This window comes from Pongo pygmaeus, chromosome 23 (genome assembly GCF_028885625.2).
Source record: "Pongo pygmaeus isolate AG05252 chromosome 23, NHGRI_mPonPyg2-v2.0_pri, whole genome shotgun sequence".
NCBI lineage: Eukaryota > Metazoa > Chordata > Mammalia > Primates > Hominidae > Pongo > Pongo pygmaeus.
In genome coordinates this window covers 47,733,489-47,756,066 of record NC_085931.1, presented here as the reverse complement: position 1 = coordinate 47,756,066, position 22,578 = coordinate 47,733,489, and the positions used below count along the sequence as shown (strand labels likewise).

Sequence of the window (22,578 nt, the reverse complement as noted above, 5' to 3'; positions counted from 1 at the left end):
CTTCCTGACTCTCTCTCCATCCACCCAGGGTTAGGAATGCTCCTCGAGGTGTACATAGGGAGTCCCATATCCACCTGTAGCACAGTGACTTGTTCACATGTTGATCTTCCTTTCTTTACCAAAGATCATAGATGAGCAGCCCCCAGGTTGAACCAGTCAACAGAGATTTCTACTGCAGCTACAGTGTTTTAAATTTAAGTTTATTGTCAACACTAACAGGTCAGGGGATTTCATACAAAAATCCAGATTCCTGGCTCCTCTAGAAAAGTGTGCAACCCTGGGCCCGTATTCACATATTGCCGTGATACCTCACCCAGAGGTAAAGCCTGGGGCTCTGTCATTTGCACCCTTCAGTGGATCCAGCAACCAACACCATGCCTGGCTGATGGTAGGCAATCAAGAAAAGCTAATTAATGAAAACGGAGAGACTATGCTGGATAATGGGGGAAAACAAAGAAACAGACGTTGGTTCCCAGAGTCAAGAGATCTGAGGCTGGTTCTGGATCTGGCTGACTTGTTGCATGACCTTGGCCTCTCTGTGGCTCTTTCCTTTCTTCAAATGAATGAGAGTTTCCACTTCCCAGGGTCATGGTTTCATACAGGAGAGAGGATGTGAAGTGCTTAGCAGATGCCTCGCATCTAATGCTCAATCAACGCAAGTTATTACTGCAAGGAACTCAGTAAGTATTTGCTCGTTAGGAAGTGTGAGAGGGAGTTCAAATCCAGCTCTGCTACTCACTAGCTAGGTGACCTTTGGTGTTTCACTTAATCTCATTTGGGCCTTAGTTTCCCCATCTATCAAATGAGAATGATACAGGGTTATTGTCAATATCAAATGTAAATGTGAAATGAAACTAATTAATCCCTAAAATCACTTAGAACAAGGCCAGCCTTAAGTCTGTGGTCAACATCGGCCAGCTGTGACTATTAGAGCTGCTCAGAAATGGGATAACTCGAATTGCTCAGGAGTCCCCATGGCTCCAAAATTCTCTGACCACATTAAACCTAGTGACTCTCAGTCATTCAGCTTACCTTCAGTCACAGAAATGTACAGAAGGCCCTTGGGTCCATGAGGTGAAGGGGGACAGAATTCACCATACAAGTGTTTACCATCTCTCTGGAAAGTTCCACAATGCTCTTATGATAATGCTGACGAAAATCACACAGAGTAGCAGCAACAAAAGGGAGACAGTGGATGGGGAACAGAGAACAGCCCTGGGAGGGAGGTGTGATTATTACCTGTAAGAGTTAAAGAAAGAGGAAAGAAACATGAAAAGTGGCTCAACAGTTAAATACAGGTTTATTTTGGAGAATAAACCTGAGAGGGGCTTCTGGCCAATTTCAGTCAGGCGTGCTCTCTCTTACAGACTAAAAGTATTTAAGGGTTTAGGGCAAGAGAGCTTATCACAGGCTTGGAATGTTTCTGTGTGGAGGAGAAGTTTACTGTGGGGTTGGAATGTCTCTGGTCCCAGAGTGGGTTATGTTGGGGCTGACATCTCTCTGACCAGAGGGAAGGTTATCTCGGGGCTGCATGTCTCTTGTCAGGGGGTGGGTTTATCTTAGGGTTGCAATGTTTCTGATTGGAGATGTCACTTGTGGTTTATGGTCATTCTGACATTAGCCATTAGGCTGATGCCCTTTGGGTTGGATTTAGGCAGTTTTTGATCAAGGAGAACTTTAAAATGTCGGTGCTTGTCCAAGATGGCTATGCTCTGGCTCTGTCATTACCCACCATGCAAAATGAAGGAACCGAGGCTTCGGAGGCTGCCCTGATGTGTGTCTGTGTCTTAGCTACGTGGAGCTGCCTCGGGAGGGTGACTCACCAAATGGGGTCCTTTAAGGGATTAACAGGGTCACTCATGGTGAACAGGTTGGCCTGGAGGGGAGCCGGCAAGAGGAAGGCAGAAGACCAGAAAGAGGCTGTTTGCTCACTCAGACCTGGGGTGTCTGAGACAGGCTCAGGTGATGTCACCAAAGAAGAAAAGCAGTTACGGGAAATGAAGGAGAAACAGACCTTTACCGTAGCACCAGGAATGAATCCCAAGGAAAGAACATCTCAGACAACTTGCATTTACTCTGGATTCGGGGCCGAAACCATCAGTTATTCATAGAGTGTATGTCTTTATTCCTCCACACAAGGCTGGCAGCCACTCTGAGGTGCAGAGTGGCAGAGAGGTGGAATGTTCTAGGCGTCTGGAGGGAATGTGGAACTTTCATACAGGCACCTTTGCTGAGGGGCTGCTCTTCCCTTCAGCATCAGCCATCAGAATCCCAGGGGCCCCGAGAAAGCGAGAACAAGGTGTACACTCGGCCAACCAGTGACAGCGATGATAAACCAAATCTGTCCAGATAAGCTTCCGCTCTCCCATCCAACCCACAATCACGTGGGCACCTACTATCTCCCAGGCACTCATACGTTTCTCTCCTTCCATCCCCACAACCACCCCACAAGGCGGGTTTTCCTAGGCCCATCCTGAGAGGCTGAGGGATGAGGTGACTTGTCCAGGCCAGGGATTTAGGTCTCTGACCCCCTGATCACGTGCAAGAGGCACCCCCAACCCGGTAAACGCGTACAGAGAGCCTCCCTGGGTGACGGGCAACGAGGTTAGTGATGCATTCTCCTTTTGCAGAGAGTGAATGGACTAACAGGAAAGTACGACTTCAAGTTTCCGAGTCTCACCGCTTAGCCCCATCAAAGTGTATTTGTTCTCCCTTTGTTCACAAACATCACTTTAATAAAACACCTTCATATTTTAGATTTTAACGCTCATTACATCTTTGGGCTTTTAAAATGAGATTTCCCTGCGGGATGCGGGGCAAGGACTGAACTTCTCGATGCACTATAATAGCCGCGCTGTGCAGAACCCGAGAACCGGGGAAGCCGCGAGAACCGCTGCAAAGTCAAAGGAAGTCAAAACGGCCTCTACAGCGGCGGCCTGGCCCACTGCGCAGGCGCCGCTCCAGACCGCCTAGAGCCCAACCTGCCCCATTGTAGGCGAACCCACTTCTAGAAGGACAGCAGGAGTGGCGAATCCCTATTCCTCCCGAAGATGGGTCAAGCCAGACTCTGACCAATCAGAAAGCTTCTCTTGTCACCGCTTCGGACTGCTTGACGTGGAGGCTTATCTCGGGACTCTCAGGCGCAGCGGGGGCGGGATATGAAGCTGATTGACGTCAATTATAACCACTCGTCAAGCAGACTGAACTTGAAGAACTGATAACTCTACGAATTGCATCTCAAGAAAAGGCTGTTATCCCAGCTCTCTACTCCCATTGGATTTTTGAGAGCCCTTGAGGGTGGGAGCTTTTGGCGGCAACCAATCGAGGGTCAGCGAGGAGGAGGAGGAGGCGGGGCAGGTGGGCTATGGTTGCCTGGAGAGTGCATTCGGCCCGGTACTTGTGATCGGAGGAGAGCCGGGTCGTCTTTCCTTGAACCCGCTGGGTAGGGCTGTGCTGAGCGGTTGGGCGGGGAGCACAGGCCGTGTCCGCTCGCTTGCACCTTTTCAGACTGCCGTGTCGGGCCTCGAGCCGGGCCCACCTGGAGCCCTCCCCTGCCCACCCGCCCCCAGCCCAGAGGGCCGGGCTCGGTCATCCCCAGCCCCGTCGCGGCCACTGACCCTTGAGATCAGCCCTCCCCACCTTCCCGTCCCAGGCCAGCCCAGGGCCCGAAGCCCACCCACCCGCCTCTCTAGCAGCCGCTCTTGTCCTCTGGGTACGGCTCGCGGGAGTGTTGGTTACCATGGTGAAGCTGGCAGCCAAATGCATCCTGGCAGGTGAGTCTGAAAACTTGCGCTTGAATACGGTGGTCTCTGGAGTCCAGAGCCTTCATAATTCATCCAGAGCTTTTGTTCACCTAGATTGCCTACCTTCTTTTCCTTTCTGTCTCCCAAAGGCGAGTTATTGCAATTACTGATACAGTAAATTACGTTAGGCGCGGAGGAGAATGATCTTCCAGGGCACTTCGCAGCTCCAGTGGATTTCCCCCTGCTCCCTGTCACATACTCTGAGACCACCTTCACCAGTTAAGCTGACTCGTTAAAAAATCACTAGTTACAACTCTGGAGGAGCAGACTTGTTAAAACAAAACAAAACAAACAAAACTTAAGCAAACCTTGAGTGCTTCAGCTAAACATTTACTGTACCCCAAAGTTAGGCATCAGTGACTTTGGTAGTCTTTACTATGGGATTTTTTTCCCCCGACCTCACCCCCTCTGATAACGGTGACCTGAGTGTGGTGACCAGAGTTTGCAAAAGGCACTTGTGTGTTGTCTTTAAGACCCAAAGTTACTGTGCTGCCCCACCCCAAGAAGTGCATAAATGTTGAGTCTCCCAAAGGCAGGAATCTTTGTTTTGTTGACTGATACATCCCAAGCACCCAGAACAATGCCTGGAACATAGTAGGTACTCAATAAATACTTTTAGAATGGATGAATATGTGGCACGCACATTTGTATCGGTCTGCACATTTAGAAAAACAATAAGCTTGGATTATAGACTGCAAAACACATATGCATGTTACTGAGTGCTTACTGCATGTGAAGCACACATATTGCATGTAATCATCTCACCATAGCACACTGGGCTGGGTACTGGATTTTTTTTTTTTTTTTTTTCCAGACGGAGTCTCGCGCTGTTGCCCAGGCTGGAGGGCAGTGGTGCGATCTCGGCTCACTGCAACCTCCACCCCCCTGGTTCAAGCAATTCCTCTGCCTCAGCCTCCCGAGTAGCTGGGATTACAGGCGCACGCCACCATGCCCGGCTAATTTTTTTTTTTTTATTTTTAATAGAGCTGGGATTTCACCATGTTGGCCAGACTGGTCTCGAACTCCTGACTTCAGGTGATCCACCCACCTCGGCCTCCCAAAGTGCTGGGATTACAGGCATGAGCCACTGTGCCTGGCCAGGTACTGGATTGTTCTGATCTTACTGAGGCTCTGAGAGATGTCAGCCAAGGTCAACCTCTAGTGAAGGCCCTATGCAGGATTTCAGCCCCTAGATCTGCCCAACTCCAAAACTCTTAACTCATGTTTCTGTTGAAACCTGTGACATTTCCAGGCTTCCCTGGCCAGCTCAGGAAAGAAGTGGTGAGAAATTTATATAGAGAAAAAGAGATTCCTTTTTTAAAAAATTCCCCTCTTCCAGACTGAGAATAAATGATAATATTTTTAATGGCTTTTATAATTTGAAAATAAAAGGGTCACACAGAAAGATGACTGACAGTAGTAACTGAATCATACTGGAACAAAATAAATTAGTGGTTCTCAGGAGAGTCTCCAGTTTCCAGAGCACCAGAGGAGGCAGTGTTGTGTAACAAAAGTAATTTTGCCTGTTCCTCTTATTGGCTGTGTCGTCTTGGACAAAGCACTTTTTGAGCTTTAATTTCCTTATGGATAAGGTGGGAACATTATTTTCTGAAGTTACATTTTTTTTAAAATGGGCTTCTCTCTGGGTTCTTTTTAAATTCGGTTTTCATCGTGGAGCTAACTCACTGAGAGCTTTGGATGCATCAGCTCTGTGCTAGACCCTCAATACAGGTGGTCTCACTGAATCCTCATAGCAACCCTGTGGGATTGGTATTATTGCCATCCTCATTTACAGATGAGGCAACTGAGGCCCAGAAAAATGAGAACATTTGCCGTGGGTCACAGAGCTGGAAGTGGCAGAGCTGTATGATCCAGACCCTGGGTCCCAATCTGATTTCCAGGGCTTTAGCCCAAGCTACACTATCCTCAAGCAGTGCTCCTCTGTGTCCTTCTATTTTTTTTTTTTTTTTTTTTTGAGACGGAGTTTCACTCTCATTGCCTAAGCTGGAGTGCAATGGCACAATCTCAGCTCACTGCAACCTCCACCTCCTGGGTTCAAGCGATTCTCCTGCCTCAGCCTCCCAAGTAGCTGGGATTACAGGCACCCACCACCATACCCAGCTAATTTTTTGTATTTTTAATGGAGACTGGGTTTCACCATGTTAGCCAGGCTGGTCTTGAACTCCTGACCTCAGGTGATCTGCCAGCCTCGGCCTCCCAAAGTGCTGGGATTACAGGCGTGAGCCACTGTGCCAGGCCCTTTTTTTTTTTTTTGAGGCATAATTTCACTCTGTCTCCCAGGCTGGAATGCAGTGGTGCACAATCTTAGCTCACTGCAACTTTCGCCTCCTGGGTTTAAATGATTCCCTGCCTCAGCCTCCGGAGCAGCTGGGGATACAGGCACACGCCACCATGCCCAGTTAATTTTTGTATTTTTAGCAGAGATGGGGTTTCACCATGTTGATCAGGTTGGTCTTGAACTCCAGACCTCAAGTGATCCACCCGCCTCAGCCTCCCAAAGTGCTGGGATTACAGGCGTGAGCCACCCACCGTGCCTGGCCTCTTTGTGCCCTTCTTTACCTCCAACTCCCTTGGGTAGTTCTTTCACCTGAGTGCAGCGACTGCCTGGTTAGTGGCTCCTGAACTCCAGCCTGCGCCTCAATCTGCAGCCTCTTTTCAGGGCTTCCACAGCATTTCCTCTTGGAAGTTTCCAGGGACCAAAAGAACCTCAGCCCAGAAATCAGCCCCCTCTGACACCCCCCACCCATCCCCACCACACACACACCATTGGTTTTATTTTTCCATCCATGACCCACAGCCCTACTGTTTAAACTGAGTTACTCTGTTTTTTCTTTCACATAACTGGTCATTGAAGGACCTGACGTTCAGTTCAAGTGTTTATGCATTGAACAGATACTCACCGAGCACCTACTACGTCAGAGTCACCGTGCAAGATGCAGTGGGCCTGCAAGCATGAATCAGTTGCACTCAAGGAAGAACTAAGTTCTAACACAGTGAACACAAAGCAAATGCCCTTTGTGTGCCAAATGCGGGGAAATGCCTCCAGGCACAGCTGCTACTTGTTCTGTTTCTGGAGAAGAAAGAAAACAACATTTGACATTGATCTGTATTTGGTTTACCTTTTAAAAAATACTTAAATAGTACTTATATATGCCAGGCACTGTACATATTAACTCATTAAATCCTCATAACAATTCTGCAAGGTAGGTGCTATGATTATCTTACGTTATACATGTTGCAACTGAGGCACAGAGAGGTTAAGTAACTGATTTAAACTCACACAGCTAGAAAGTGATGGAGCTGGAGTCTGGCCCCAGAGTCTGTGCCCTTAAGTACCATAATATTCTGCCTCTTGATATACACGGAGATGGTAATAGAGCCTCCTGGGAGGGTTGCTGTGACATCACATCTTGCACTACCACTGAGCAACGACCCACATTAGCCACACAGATAAAGATGAAGGAGGGAGAGATGGCCTTCAGAGGCTGTGCAGGAAGGGTATTATTTGAGCTTTCCTTGCAGAGAATGGACAGGATTTGAATTTGGTCTAGGGGTACCTGGAAGGAGGTGGCCTTGAGGAATTTTCAGGGACTGGGAGAACAGGAATGCAGAGCCCAGATTTGGGGTAAGGGATTATTGGGGAGAGAGTGGGAAGGTGGGTTAGGGCTGACCGTGGAGATGGGTAGGCTATGAAGGAATCCTCAGTGGGGTTTGTGTGAAGGTTTGCCGAAATGGAGGCACTGTATTATGAGGGTCCAACTCTTGATGCCACACTCTGGGCAGATTAGAGCCGGGAGAAAACAGAGAAAAGAAGTGTTCAAGGCCCAGTCAGGAAGACAGAAAATGCAGTCGTCATTTCAGCAGAGAAATTTTAATGTATGGAATTGCTTCATCAAGTGTTGGAGAACTGAGGAAGCAAGAAGGCAGCATTGAGATGACACAGAGTGGCGGGCAGAGGTCGGAGGTGTCACAAGCTTGAAGAGCCCCAGGGAGCTGGGATCCGGACCCCTGAGGAAGGGGCCCCACCCGGCTGGTGCCGGCACCTCAGGAGTTCAGTCACCCGCCACGTGACCCCAGCACATGCCACAGAGCACCAGGACCCATTTCCCACTGGGAGGAGCCCAGCCCTGTGTTCAGGGCAAGACACACCAAACCAGTTCCAAACCATCCTGGAGGGTCCGTGTTTTAAGACCACTCCTGGTACCAAGGACTACGTAAGTCAGGGGCCAGGCAAAAACCAGCAACTCTGCTCGGCATTTCAACAGTGAGGATTTCAGTAGGATGTGAATGACACAGGTGCTAGAGGACTGGAAGAGGAAAAGGGGGAGACTGAGGCAGCACGGGTAGTAACTGCAGGAAGGAGCACTGCCTCTCGAGCTGGGGAAGCAGAGGGAAGCATGTGGGGCTCTCAGCCCAGAAGCAGGGAGGAGGGGCGCTGGGAGCCAAGGTGTGGATCTCTGAGAAGAGGGCACTGACCGCTGGTGCTGGTTCCTCTGGGGGCAGCAATAAGCTGGTCTGGGAGTAGGGAAACACACACACACACACACACACACACACACACACACACACACACACCCAAGACAGGAAGCAGTACACACACACACACACACACACACACACACACACACCCCCAAGACAGGAAGCAGTTAGTGCTGCTGGGGTGCAGGCCATTGCTAGGGTAGTACTAAGAAAAAGGAGAAGCAGGTGGGAAGAGCAGTGTCCTCTCCCCCGACACCAGCCTTCCCTTCTTCTTCCAGAACTCCCATTGGCAGAGCCTAACAGGAAGCTCCTAGCAAGGGAGAAACGTGTCTGCAGAGGCCCCTCCCCAGCACACTGTGGAAGGATGGGCTTGGGGCTGAGATAGAAACCCAGCAGTGAGGTCTGAGCTAACTGGGGCGGGGTCAGCAGGGAGGGCCGAGCAGAGGTGGGCTGAGACTCAGCCAAGGATGTAAGGAGTGCAAGGGAGGCCGCCTGGAGACGGGAGGAAGGAGGAGGAGAAGTCAGAGGTGACCCGTTGAATCTGGGGACTATGAAAACACACGGTGGCATCACAAACAGAAAGTTTGGGTGATGGGGGCAGCCCACTCAGGACCAGGGCATGACAGAGTTTGGCTGTAGACAGACTGAGGTTGGAGGAAGGTCCTTCATTCTAGTGGCAACACACATGGGTTTTTAGATATACAGACAAAGCTTGGGAGGGAGCTCCTGCCTTCTGTCAAGGTGACGAGAGTCAGTGGGATGGAGTGGACTGGGAGCAGAGCGCCACCGATGACAGGCCCATGGGAATGACCACACTCGGGGGGCAGAGGTGCAGGCAGATGGCAGGAGAACCAGGCCAGGGCAGGGTCACTGAGGCCACGGGGACAGGACTCGGGAAGGAAGGGGTCACTTCAGGCTGACTCACATCCTTCAGAGACGTCAAGGAGGATGAGAACCAAGAAAAGGCCATCAGCCTTGGCAACTGTGAGGTCACAGGTGACCTTGCATCATGCCCTTGCAGACGTCATCCTCTCTGTCTTGCAGCGCCCTGCCTGCTGTCACCCCCAGGCCCAGCTCTTACCCCTAGGGAAGCCTCCCTCCCCAATGAAGCCTCTCATTCATTTCTTTCCTGGATGCTCCCCAGATGCCTTGCTTCTCAGTTTGTGCTGTTTGAATTTGCACTTGTCATCCTGTTGCTCTGCAAATGTGTTTATCTGTTATTTCACCTCCCTGTGCTTCTGAGCCCTCATAGCCAACACAGGCAGCTTCTTGTAAGTGTTGGTGACTCTGACTGACAGTCAGAGGAAAGATTTATGAAATTAACCAGAACAAATCTGTGGGGAATCTCATAAGCAGGAGGAGCCGACTTCCAGCTGGATTCAGGAGGACAGCTGGAGTCGGGAGGGCGGGCGCAGTCAGGGCCCAAGGAAGGAAAGTGATGCGCTCTGTTTGCTCCGAGATGGATGGGTACCCTGTGACAGTCTAGGCTGTGGTTGCCCCAGATGTCATGGAAGGCTGTGGTGAGGAGGTCCTGGAGGGGCAGCATTAAAAATGGGTCAGAACTCACGCCTGTAATCCCAGCAGTTTGGGAGGCAGAGGCAGGCAGATCACCTGAGATCAAGAGTTTGTGATCAGGCTGGCCAACTGAAACCCTGTCTCTACTAAAAATACAAAAATTAGCTGGGCATGGTGGCGCGCACCTGTAGTCCCAGCTACTCGGGAGGCTAAGACAGGAGAATCACTTGAACCCAGGAGGCGGAGGTTGCAGTGAGCCTAGATCTCACCACTGTACTTCAGCCTGCATGACAGAGACTCCGTCTCAAAACAAGAAAAGTGTCAGAAGTGGTCCCTGAGCTCTAGGAGAGGAGCAGGGCCTGGGAAGAGCATGAGGTTGGAATCCTGGGCGAGTTATCCAGCCTCTCTGAGCCTCAGTCTCTTCATCTGTCAGGTGAGATTAATGATACCTTGGCGGGGAAGGAATGAATGGGATTGTGTGAACAGGCCCATGAGGGGGCTCAGCACATATTGGTTCCCTTCTAAGGAGTGATGACAAATAGAAAAGCAGGACCTGAATAGCTCACTCAAACCTGGAGGAGTTCACATAAAATGAAATGCCACAAGCATTGAAATAATTGTCTTACAAGAGAAAATTATAGGTGGGAAAAGTCAAAACTGAAAAGTGAACAGTGGCAGACTGTTGAGCAGTCGAGGAAAGAAGTGTTGAAGCCGACTGTAAAATGGGAAGCAAAGGTGAAGAGATGGTACCAAGTGATGTGAGTTGGAAGCCGCGGAGTGCGGTGTTGATTTTGCTAAGGATCCAGAGGATGAGAAGCAGAAAGCACATGTTCTGCCAGGGCCTGGACGGTGGAGTGCAAGTCCATGTAAGACTCAGGAGGAAAAGAGTTTGCAAATGGAAACAATCAGCATCAAAGGAGGCTCAGCAGAGCCTTGAGAGGGAAAATGGGGAGGGCAAAGGGAATTAAAGATGGGCAGGGAGAGCTTCCAGCACCCGTGACGGGCACAGGAGGAGTGCTCGATTAAATGGCTCCCAGCAGTTTTGTGAAAGGCTCAGGTCTCAGACTGAAAACTGCGACATAAACCTTTAGTTCTGAGGGACCAGTTTCTGGGGCTGTTGACCAGCAGAGGAGAGGGAGATGAAGCCAGTAGGTGAGAGACGAGCTTGGAGGAGGTGACTGCTATTGTGGATAGAATTGGTGGAGAGGCCCCTGGGAAGATGAATCCTCGGGTCACAGACAGGTATTCTGCGATGGAGACAGAGCACAGCATTTGGAAAGAGATTTCAGAATGACGAACGTAGCCTCAGACTTCTTGCTTTCCACAAATGCAGAGACCCTTCCACCCCCGACCCCCCCACACAAAAAAGTATTCAGGTGGAAGCTGTCAACCCAGATTGGGTCAGTTGGACAGGTGAGTCTGCCTGTCAGTGCCAGTCACAATTCTTTACCTTCAAGACTTCAAAGTAAATTCCAGTTTGGAAGTGACAGCTTTTTCCCATAGGGCATGTTTCAGTGGAAGAGCGTCAGTTCCGTTTCCAGGGCCCCAAAGCCCCCCGTAAGCTCTGTTACCTTCTGGGTCAGTTCCCATGGATAAAAGGCTTAGCCGTGCAGAAATGTGCTCTGGCTGTTGTGAGGTTTGCAGATCAGTCTCATGGACCTGTGCCCTGCCCGCGGCCTCAGAACAAGTTCCCGTGAGAGGCAAGTACATCTCTCAAAACTCATTGAAGTTTTTGGTTTCTAGACTAATATTCTGCAGCGGGAGATTCTCAAGTCGGATGAGAACTAAGGCGTTCTTTTTCTTCTTTTCTGATCTCAAAGGAGACCCAGCAGTGGGCAAGACCGCCCTGGCACAGATCTTCCGCAGTGACGGAGCCCATTTCCAGAAAAGCTACACCCTGGTGAGCTGGGGAGTCAAGACCTGGACACAGCTTAAAGAGAAGTGCTCGGTTCACCATGAGTGAGTGACTGCGAAGTTCCTTGAGGGAAGCCTTAAGACAGCTGATGAAAGGCTGCTTGGAGGGCCACGTGGAGATCGTTTTTTCCACTAGCCCAGGGTGAGAGGTCGGCTACAGAGCAGAATGGCCACAAGCAACTTGGCCACCACGTGTAGCAGCTCACATCGGGGCAGGGAGGTGGAGAGGACTAGTTGGTCCCCTCTGACTTCTGCATGCTGAGCTGCTTCTCACCAGAATGAGTCCAGAACAAACCCTTCCACTGGAGATAGCCCTCCTGGGATCGGGGTGCTTGTGAGATAGCCCTCCTGGGTTCGGGGTGCTTGTGTGTGTCCTCCTGTAACATGCTCTCCCTTTGGGGGCCCTCAATGCTAACATTCTTGGTGTTCCTCGGCAGACAACAGGAATGGATTTGGTGGTGAAGACAGTGCCAGTTCCTGACACGGGAGACAGTGTGGTGAGTGATGCCTTTACCCAAGGGAACTCAGGGCTCCCCCAGCTGGGCCCGGGGTCTCTGTGGTCACACCATCCTCCCTAGGAGAGATGCAGTGCAAGGCTGTGGTCTAGACTTGTCTGAGCATTTTGGAATAGAATCGGGAAGCATTCAAGGGAAGGACTGAGGAGGTGGAGGAGGAAGGAAGGAAGGAGGACTAGGATATGGGCCTGGCCCTTGAAGAACTTGTTCTCTACTATCAAGGTTCTTGAGTCTCTTTATGGGAACCTGGGGCTCTTGAAAGTGAATTGCAAGATGTTGTGTTTGTGTGTGTTTTTCTAGAGAGAGGGTTTGTAGCTTTCACCAGATTCCTAAAGAGGTCTGTGAGCAAAAAAAAAAAAAAAAAAAAAGTATAAGTACTTCTGATGAAGAGAAAGGTGAGTTCCCAGGTAACCAATATGCAAAACAGACAATGGTACTGATGTTTAGACGGCATATGCCGGGGATCAGAGGCCAGCCAGGAAATACCCAGTGCCAGGAGGGAGCTTGTGGGGGAGCCGAGGGGTGATTTCCTAGGGGAGCAGCCCTGGGGGCTCTCACATGGGCTGAGGAAGGTTTGGACAGGGCAGGAAGGGTCATCCCGCACCCTCTGTCTGCATCATACCTTAGCCATCCCAGAAGGGTTACAGAATGTCCTACTTGAAACACCTTCCCCAGGCCTACTCCGTGACCTCGTTTAGAAAGAATTGTTCTAAGATTTGAAAATCAATTTGGTTAACAAAGTGCAGAATGACCTTTTGGAAACCAGAGCACTCGCCGGCCTGTTTAGCGTTCTGTTCTGCCAGGTGGGAAGTCAGCTTGTTCCTGGTATTTTTGCAGTCAGGGTTACAAGAGGTGAGACTCCACACAGAAAGTGCTGGTTGGTGCGAGAACCCGTCGTACTGCCTCTCTAAGACTCTGGAGTTCGCTCCTTTCCCCTTCATCTTCTCTCATGCCTGGGAGAAAAGACAGAGCATGTGTGAAGATGTGGGTGCCTGTGTTTCTCCCCTAAGACAAGTCCAGTGTGAGTTGAGAGTGATACCAGTGACTCGTAGCTTGTGGTTTTTCCATGTGGAGACTTTTCTTGCTTTTCTGATTATAGGAACTCTTCATTTTTGACTCTCCTGGCAAGGAACTGTTTTCGGAAATGCTGGATAAACTGGCAAGTAGCACATGATCTTTTTCCTGACCATCACCACCTCCTGCCAAAACGTTTACCCCTGACAGTGCTCACACAGCAATTTCCCTGCACTGTGCTATTGGGAAGCTCCCACGGCATTGCTCTTTAAGGGGCATTCCTCCCAGCCCAGGACTCGTGGCTACTTGGCAAGAAGGAGCAGCTGATGCGCGTGACTGCCCGGGCCCCAGCTCTGGGGTGCCCAGGATCCAATGGGCCAAGAGCCCTGTGGCTCGGTCCTTGCAGCCCTCCCCGTGTGAGGCCTCCCTTCTTTAGAGCAACACCCTCCTGATGGTGTCCTTTCAGATGGTGTCCCCTACCTCCCAGGACAGTACAGACTGCCTCCTTCCCCTCTGGGAAGTGCTGTAGAGGCCTCAGCCTATAACGAGGCTCACTTTCTGCCGTTCCACTGGGGTTTGCTCTGGAACATGCCCCTGTTGCTGCCCAGGCCTCACCATGCCCCATCCACCCCCGTCCCACCAGCCTCGCAGGATCCACTTGCTGTACCTTCCACGGTAACAGTCTCACTAATCTGGGCCAGTGAGCTAATTAGAAGGTTTGAGTTCTCCAGAGCCCTCCCCTGCCTTTCCAAGAACAGCCACATTTTAATGGGAACTGTTTTCTGCCCCTTTTTTTGTTGCCTAAGAGAAGTAGATCTAACGATAGTGATTTCATACAGAGTTGGCTTCATGCATCGGTTCACGACGTTCGCCCCAATTGCCTACTGTGTGCATGGCCTGGCACTGGGGCTGCCATGCCCAGCAGAAGGGAAGATGTATTTGGGCAAATCCAGGCCATGTGCCACCCGTCAGCTCACACCCTCCCCTCCAGCCGGCCCTGACTCCTGGTTCACCCGCTCTGGCTTTAGCTTGATGCCAGGCCTCTCCAGGACCCCCTCACTGAAGCCTGGAAGAAGGAGGGTTTCTTGAATTAAAACCACGTTGAGGTGTCTCCTGTGTGCATGTAACAGAGCTCAATGTGTTCTAGCAGGAGTTCAAGAGTTAATCTGTGGAGTGAAGGGTTCATCAGTTTAGTCCCCGGTCCTCCCATCCCTGACACTGCCAGAAGCCACCACAGCCTTGTAGGGTAAGGAGGAGCCCTCCAGAGTGGACTCTGGGCTGGCCTTCCAAGGATCCGAAAGGGAATCCAATCTGGAGGGAAAAGGATTCTCCTCTGTACCCTGGGAGGTTACTGACACCCCGGAAATAAACCAGGTCCTAATTGTGCGAGGTTGGGGGATCCAGAAACCAGGGCATGGCCAAGAGTCACGAGCACCAGGACACGCACCCACAGCCTGTACAGGGCCGTTCTATGTCCAGGGGCAGGCAGCAGGACATCCCAGGACTCTGAGCAGCCCCTGAAGGCGACAGCCCCTGAGAGTGTAGACTTGGCTCTTAACTGGGTCATGGAGCCCTGTCCAGTTGTCAGTGTGGTTTGGATTAGGCTGATGCAGAGATGGCAAGAGAAGCAGAAAGTGCCCTCTGCATTTTAACAAGCCAGCCCTTATTAAGAAGATGCAAGCAAACAAGCTTCCCAGGCTGGCTAATGAAGAAAGAATCTTCTTTCAGGGCTGCAAAGCACAAAAACGTAACTTGCATGGTGGTGGGCTCTCCGTAAGAATGTGTGGAGAATGAATGAATGAATGAGGCCAGCTGCAGGTGAAAGCAGATTGATGGGTAGAGAAGACCTCAGTCGTCCCCCATCTCTGTCATCATTGTCTTTGTTTTTAAAGCCTGTCAGGCCTGGACAAGTCACTTACCCTCCCTGAATTTGGTTTCTTCAGCTACAAAGTGGGAATATTCAGACACTCTACCGAGTTGGGAGGTTTCACAGTGAGGCACAGAAGTGCCCAGCAGAGCCTGGCCCAGACATGAGCTCTTGTCCTTGGTGGCACCGCCCCAGCCCTGCCTCCTGCCACTGAACGTGGCCCTCCGTTCATTCCTTTGGGGAAATTGTTTGACATCTGTGGGTGTGGCTGTTTTCGTTTCTTGTTTCCCTCTGCTCCCCATATCCTTTCCCTTGGAAGGCCAAATTGTCTCCCAGCCTTGAAGTCACTTTTCCTGTTACTGACCCATACTCATCCTGTCCCTCTTGCACAGTGGGAGAGTCCCAATGTCTTATGTCTCGTCTATGATGTGACCAATGAACAATCCTTCAACAACTGCAGCAAGTGGCTGGAGAAGGCTCGGTCACAGGCTCCAGGCATCTCTCTCCCAGGTACGAGCTGCAGACACCCATGTTTCCCAGCGGCATCTCTGTCCTTCGGTTCAAGAGCACAAGGGCATTGCAGAGGTAGCTGTGGGTGGAGAAGGGGCCCTGGGCTTGGACTTTGATGGCCTAAGGCATACACTGGCCCTGCCGCTTAGCAGCCGTGCCAACCTCGGTGAGTCACCACACACACCTCTCCCAGTCTAGGAAATGGGAATGAGGACACCCACCTGGCAGGGCTGTGGGGCGACTCAGTAACGGGAGGGTGCTCTAATATCAGTGGTTAATTCCAGAAAGCTAACCCCAAGGAAGAGTTCCTAATTTTTTCTTGTATATGGGGTACAAGTAAACATTCAAGTCCTGTTGTCACTTCTGAATGCTTTAAATCAGTTTATTTTTCGTCCCTATGTGAGATCAACAAATTCTCCTCATTATAGACCAGGGAAAGTGATCTCCAGAGACAGGCTCAAAAATTAGCTGCAGCTGATGCAGCTGGGAGCTGAACTAAATTGCCTCTGAATCCCTGACTCCGAGCCGAGTCCTTAGATTAGTATTAATGACCAGTTTACAGTTTGCTCCATGTGCTCGGAATTATTACAAAGGCTCACATAAATTTGGCCCTCGCCTTCACGCGTTTGCAGCCCTTTAAGGAGGCAAGGGAGACAGATACACGTGAGGTCTAGAAAAAAGATCTAGCAGAAGCTGTGCATGAAAAGCAAAGCCCACCTGTCTCTCTGTGGTCCTCGGGGCCAGCACGAGAGACCCCCAGCTTTCCCTGTGGGGGCTCACCACCTCGAGTCAGGCAGCTCTCAGAGGATGCTTTACACCCCTCAAAAATAGTGCTCTCATCTCACCCGCTGTCCTTCCAGACTGTGACAGTGAAGTGCCATATTTTGGTTGTTTCTTCTGAGTAGGTGTTTTAGTTGGGAACAAGACAGACCTGGCCGGCAGACGAGCAGTGGACTCAGCTGAGGCCCGGGCATGGGCGCTGGGCCAGGGCCTGGAATGTTTTGAAACATCCGTGGTGAGTATTTCCACTTGCCTCGTCGCCAAGTCTGGAGTGGGCCTCTGCTGGCAGCGGTCTTGCACATGACCTCACGTGCAGGGAGCTGTTATTCCACCATATGCAGAGTCTCATTTGGAACTGATGTTTACATTCTTACCCAAGATCTCTTCTCAATATAGCAGTAGCTGCTCAGACATAACAGGAAGGCAGATCAGCCAGCCAACCCTGGGAAAAGGTGTATCTCAACTAGTAAGAAATACAAGTGCTTTGTGTGTGGTGATCATGACCCTTGACGTTTGCATGCAATATTCTGGGTTCAGATGTTGTTGGAACATTGTTTCATGTGGCCCTCACAATCAGTCCTGCGAACCAGAAGTTGGCCCCACGGTTCCCATTCCAGTGTTGAGGAGCTCAAGTGGCTTGTCCAAAGTCCCATGATTAGTGAAGGGTGGAGCCAGGATTAAGACTCATGGCCTCTAATTCCCATCAGTGCCACCCATCCTCACCTTGCTGCAGCCATAGGGTGACTCCAGGCCACAAAGTGCCTGCCAGTTAAAAGAGCAGAAGACCTCATTACAAAAAGCAAGTGATTTGTTATCAGCATCTTCAGTACACTTTTCCCGGCAAAAACTGCGATTACTTTTGCACCAACCTAAGGTATCATGATTTTAGCTGTCCAGCACTGAGGAACCTGCTTCCTGTGTTTGGGAGTTTTAAAGTCCCATCCTCCGTGAGGCCAAGATGCAGGCATGTAACCCAGGCTGCACCAACCAGACCCCTCACGTGAGACTCCACTAGGAAGGGCATGAAGTGATGATCTGCCCTCTAGGAGCAGGAGTGGCCCTGAACATCCATCTCAGAGCCAGCAGGGGCCCGAGTGTTGGTTGCCCTGCCCCTCGCCAGGGTTGCTAGCTGGGGAGACCACCAGGCCTGGCAAAGTCATGGTCATAACTTGGACCTCACCTTGTGACCTTTAGACCTGATTCTGTGGCCCTCAAAATTGAGTCATGGGCTGGTTAATGTTCTGGAGGTCATCTTCTCATGGGCCGGTTAATGTTCTGGAGGTCATCTTCTCATGGGCCGGTTAATGTTCTGGAGGTCATCTTCTCATGGGCTGGTTAATGTTCTGGAGGTCATCTTCTCATGGGCTGGTTAATGTTCTGGAGGTCATCTTCTCATGGGAGGTCATCTTCTCATGGGCCGGTTAATGTTCTGGAGGTCATCTTCTCATGGGCCGGTTAATGTTCTGGAGGTCATCTTCTCATGGGCTGGTTAATGTTCTGGAGGTCATCTTCTCATGGCTGGTTAATGTTCTGGAGGTCATCTTCTCATGGGCCGGTTAATGTTCTGGAGGTCATCTTCTCATGGGAGGTCATCTTCTCATGGGCCAGTTAATGTTCTGGAGGTCATCTGCTCATGGGCCGGTTAATGTTCTGGAGGTCATCTTCTCATGGGCTGGTTAATGTTCTGGAGGTCATCTTCTCATGGGCCGGTTAATGTTCTGGAGGTCATCTTCTCATGGGCTGGTTAATGTTCTGGAGGTCATCTTCTCATGGGAGGTCATCTTCTCATGGGCCGGTTAATGTTCTGGAGGTCATCTTCTCATGAGCTGGTTAATGTTCTGGAGGTCATCTTCTCATGGGAGGTCATCTTCTCATGGGCCGGTTAATGTTCTGGAGGTCATCTTCTCATGGGCCGGTTAATGTTCTGGAGGTCATCTTCTCATGAGCCGGTTAATGTTCTGGAGGTCATCTTCTCATGGGCCGGTTAATGTTCGAGGTCATCTTCTCATGGGCCGGTTAATGTTCTGGAGGTCATCTTCTCATGGGCCGGTTAATGTTCTGGAGGTTATCTTCTCATGGGCCGGTTAATGTTCTGGAGGTCATCTTCTCATGGGCTGGTTAATGTTCTGGAGGTCATTTCCTGCTCCAGCTTGACTTTGGCTCTAGACACTTCCGCTATTGCGTCTAGGAACCTTGACCAGTGCTGCTGTCCGAGCTTATAAAACGCCCCCAAAGCAGCATGCTTCCTTAGGGAAAGTACAGCAGTGAAGGCAGGCACTCTGACCTCCCATGGTGAGTGGCAGAACTCGCCGTGGGAACCTGGACATGTTATTTCACCTGTTGGTTGCTCAGGCTTGTAAAATGAGGATCATAAAATACATCCCTTATCAAGTAATAAATATGAGAATCAAGTAATATGTCACATATAAAACACGGATCACAGAGTGGCACCTGGTAAACACTCAGTAGATGTTAGCTTTCTTAAAGTATAAATATTGCCCCTAGAATCTTGTTTATACTGTTATTACTTGCTAAATCCTTGTATTCATGGCTTGTGCAGAGATAAATATCACCCTTGCCTCTGGTCCAATTATCACAAATGCTAAATTAATGAAGTCCAAATCAGCTTTTCCTGTATAGCGGGTTTGTCATCTTTTCTGCAGCACACCTTTGTGCAAAGCAGTAGGTGGTAGTGCCCTAGCAAACAGGATTTCAGTATTCTCCCTTCCTCCATTCATTTGTGAAATTGTCCCTGCACCCCAATATTCGATATTCCCTAGAACGCTTGATAGAACTCAGAAATTAAAACCCACCCCAACCTCCAAAACATGAGTCACCAAAGGCCAGTGGGCTACCGGTTAAACTCTGTTCAGGTGTTGGAGTGGGTGGGTGTAAACTATGCTTCAAGAGGCTGCAGTAAGCACTTGCTATTATCTGTGCAAGTTAACTAGTCCCCCCTGAGTTGAGGCTCACAGAAGCACCACTGCCAGCTCGGTTAAGAAAGCTGTAATTAAAAAGGAAATATAACCAAACGCAGCTTGAGATGCAGCCAAGGCCTGACGCCAAGCCCATCTCCTCCTCTCTTCTGCCTAAATGCCGCAGAGACCATCCTGCCGACCCAAAGGAGGTCCCTACAAACTAGTGCAAGAACAATCCGTGGTGATCACTGCCCTCCCAGGCAAGTGAGGAATGGGGCAGTAACGTTTGATGAGGGCCTACTGTGTGCTAGGTGTTTTGCACACATTATTTGTTTAGGCTTCATAACAGCCCTACAAGGTAACACTCCTGTGTTGTACAGATGACAGACTCAGAAAGGTTATGTAGCTTGCCCTGGTTGCATAGTTAAACGAGGGCTAGAAACAGAACTAGGAGTCAGGCCTGTCCAGCTGGAAAACTTGGGTTTTCTAGAAGGGGTACCCTGGCCTCCCGCAGAGCCTGCTGTGGGACTCTGCAGAACACAATTCTAGGCCAGACTGAACACTAGCCTGAACCTGCCCTGAGAATCCCTCACTCTAAGCAGACCTACTCCACAGCTGTCCTGACTGTGTAAGCGAGATGATTAGTGATCAGACGAAAGGGTTCTTGTCATTGGTAACCCTCTCAAAGTATTTGGAAAACAGTTCAATTTCCATCTATTTCAGAAGCACGCCGTGGTGTCTATTGAGGCTCACCTGCATTGAATTCCTTCCTTTTTATGTTGAGATCTCCCAAGATTGCGTTGTGGAGTGTTTTCAAATCCATTTTGAAATCCCTATGCGTGCACTATGCAGGCCTCAGTCTTTTTCCATTCCATTCTTAACTCTACTTTCGACGGAAGCAGTGTTTTACCCCAACACTGGCTTCCCTAGGACCTTGTGCTCTGCACAACCAGCAGGGCCCTCAGGATGTACTGAATTCTTGCTCCCGTGTCCAGCTGGAGGGTGATGGCCTTCAAGTCCTTGGCTGTTGAGAGCTTACTATAAATGTTCATCTCGGCTACAAACTCTCCACTCTTTCCTCGGCACTCTCAGCATTATCACCACTGTCTTTCCTCTTGGCCAACTGTTTTCTTTGCTTAGGCTTTCCCTTGCTAGAAATTCCAGGTAACTTTCTTCACGGGACCTGGTTTCCTTCACACATCCCCGCTGGCCTCGAGGAAAGGTAGCTCTTCCCAAATCAGAGAATCTGGATGCTGGGCTGGGCTCTGCACCAACCAGCTGGGCCACTTCACCCGCTGGGCCCCAAACTACTCATCTGTGAAGCGAAGGCACCGCGCTTGATGCTTTCTGCAACGTTCTTCAGTTTGGAAATCCTTCTGTTTCGTTGGGGATATTTCACGGCCTCTTCTCAAGGTTGCACTTTTGCCAGCTGCCAGGGATTGTCTCAAAACAGGTTCTTAGTGCATTCATAGCTTGAGCTGCTGTCTTGAAAGTAGTACATTCCTTTTTCTGCCAACTTTTTTCTGAGAAAGTTTTTGAATGCACACATGGACCCACAGAGTGAGAGAGAGCGGCTGTTAAGTGAGAGGGCGCCATTTCCTTTCCCCTCCAGCCTGTCCCTGCGCACCCTGGAAGGGCCCGTTTTTTCCACCGCTTAGATAAAATCTAGGGCAAGTTCCCTAACTTCTCTTTTCTCTCTCAGGTAACAAAAATTCTTTTGGGCTCCTTTAGTCACAAAAATATTCATGATTTCAGGTATTAAAGTGCCCAGCCCTGGGTGATTGTCAAAATTCTGAACTTGATTTAAGTCACACCTCGTCTCACAGTCTTCGGGAGGGAGAGACCGGAGCCAGTAGTGCAGCATGTTTGTTGGGGTCTGTCGTGGCCCACTCCATACCTGCTGGGTGGATCCGGCTGGTGCCCCATGGGCGCCTCTGAGATGCCCCTCCCCACCCCATCAGTGGCGCTGTCTCACCTGCAGGCTGCTTCTCACAGGTGGTCCCCCCTCACTGCTCCTGCAGCCCCAGTTCCTGGCTGTTCATTCTTATTGGGACCCGTCACCCTCCTGGAGGCGGTCCCAGCCGAGCCCCCTTAAGACAGCACCAGGCTGGCTCCAGTTGGCCCCCGCTGGTTCAGGGAGGTGCTGCTGCAGCTGTTTAGTTTGACAAAGGAGGCAGTGAGGCTGTCTCATTGGTAGCCCTCTCCTGGCTTGCCCAGCCGCCACCTCACCTCGATTCATCCCAGGCCTGGGTCCAGTACCAGCCTAGGAAGAGGGTGCCCCATGCTGTCTAGCTCTTCTTCGGGATGGGGGGCTCCTGGTTGCCTGGATTTTGCTTTGGCCTTTGGAGCCTCAGTCAAAACTAAGCGAGGAAGGGTCTCATTTTCACATCTCGTCACACGTACAGTGACTGCAACTAAAAGCACAGGCTTTGTAGAAACAGACGTGGGTTCAGGCCCCAGCTCCACCATTCACAAGGTGTGTGGCTTCCTGCAAGGTACCTTCATCTCTGAGTTAACCTGAATCCATCTGAGTTTCCTTCTTGTAAAATTGGCATCCATGAAAGTGGCTACCTCAAAGGGTGTGAAGATGAAATGAGGTGGAAAGTAGGTAGCCCCTGAATGAGGGAAGCATTGAGTGAGAGCTGGCCCTCTGACCCTTCTAAAAGTAACACAGCCACCTTTTTAAACTGTCTTTCCAGAAAGAGATGGAAAACTTCGAAGCCCCTTTCCACTGCCTGGCCAAGCAGTTCCACCAACTGTACCAGGAGAAGGTGGAGGTTTTCCGGGCGCTGGCATGAAAAGCTGGAGCAGATCGTGCCGCACAACTGGAGGAGACAGAATTACCTCTGCACTTTTAATATATAATGATGGCTTTAAATAAAATTAGGAGAAAATGTTGAAGCAGCAGCTCCTTCCACTCTTGGCCTGGGTGGCCATAGTTCCACTGTACACTTGGGCCACTGCGTCACTGCCGGTTCCAGGGCAGCCGGGAGCCCCACTCGGGACCCTGACCCTCCCTTCTGTGAGGCTGGTGCTTCGGGACGTTGCCTTGCTCGAGGGGGTGGTCCTGCCCACTGCGTGGCAGGGTGCACCGGCTCCCTAAAGGGCCTCCCACTGCAAAAGTGAAGCCCGCAGTGGGTATTGAAAGGGCCTGGCCCAGCGTTTGTTTACGGTTTCCCACAGCTGAAATGCCCAGCTCAGAACCTGTCCCGAGGCTGAGATGGAGCTGATGGCTCCTTTAT

At 50.5% G+C, this 22,578-nt stretch overlaps 1 protein-coding gene across 2 annotated transcripts; it reads left to right on the top strand.

Moving 5' to 3' along the window:
* The first annotated feature begins 3,107 nt into the window (after positions 1-3,107).
* IFT27 (intraflagellar transport 27) lies at positions 3,108-22,242 on the top strand. 2 transcript variants are annotated; one of them, XM_063663027.1, is made up of 9 exons: positions 3,689-3,773; positions 4,788-4,904; positions 6,717-11,518; positions 11,639-11,718; positions 12,170-12,229; positions 13,347-13,406; positions 15,521-15,638; positions 16,544-16,653; positions 22,036-22,242. In XM_063663027.1, the coding sequence occupies exons 3-9, from the start codon at positions 11,407-11,409 to the stop codon at positions 22,132-22,134; spliced, it is 639 nt and encodes a 212-aa protein (XP_063519097.1). In that variant the 5' UTR covers positions 3,689-3,773; positions 4,788-4,904; positions 6,717-11,406; the 3' UTR covers positions 22,135-22,242. The 2 variants fall into 2 exon arrangements, with proteins under 2 accessions (XP_054325870.2, XP_063519097.1); XM_054469895.2 differs by lacking the exons at positions 4,788-4,904; positions 6,717-11,518 and having other exon boundaries at positions 3,108-3,773.
* The last annotated feature ends 336 nt before the right edge of the window (positions 22,243-22,578 follow it).

What these genes read in the sequence shown, in the direction of transcription:
- IFT27 (XM_063663027.1), top strand. Translation starts at nt 11,407, where the DNA reads ATGGATAAAAGGCTTAGCCGTGCAGAAATGTGCTCTGGCTGTTGTGAG. An exon ending in CGGAAATGCTGGATAAACTG is followed by an intron (nt 13,407 to 15,520) that starts GCAAGTAGCACA and finishes CCTCTTGCACAG; the next exon opens with TGGGAGAGTCCCAATGTCTT. An exon ending in AATGTTTTGAAACATCCGTG is followed by an intron (nt 16,654 to 22,035) that starts GTGAGTATTTCC and finishes CTGTCTTTCCAG; the next exon opens with AAAGAGATGGAAAACTTCGA.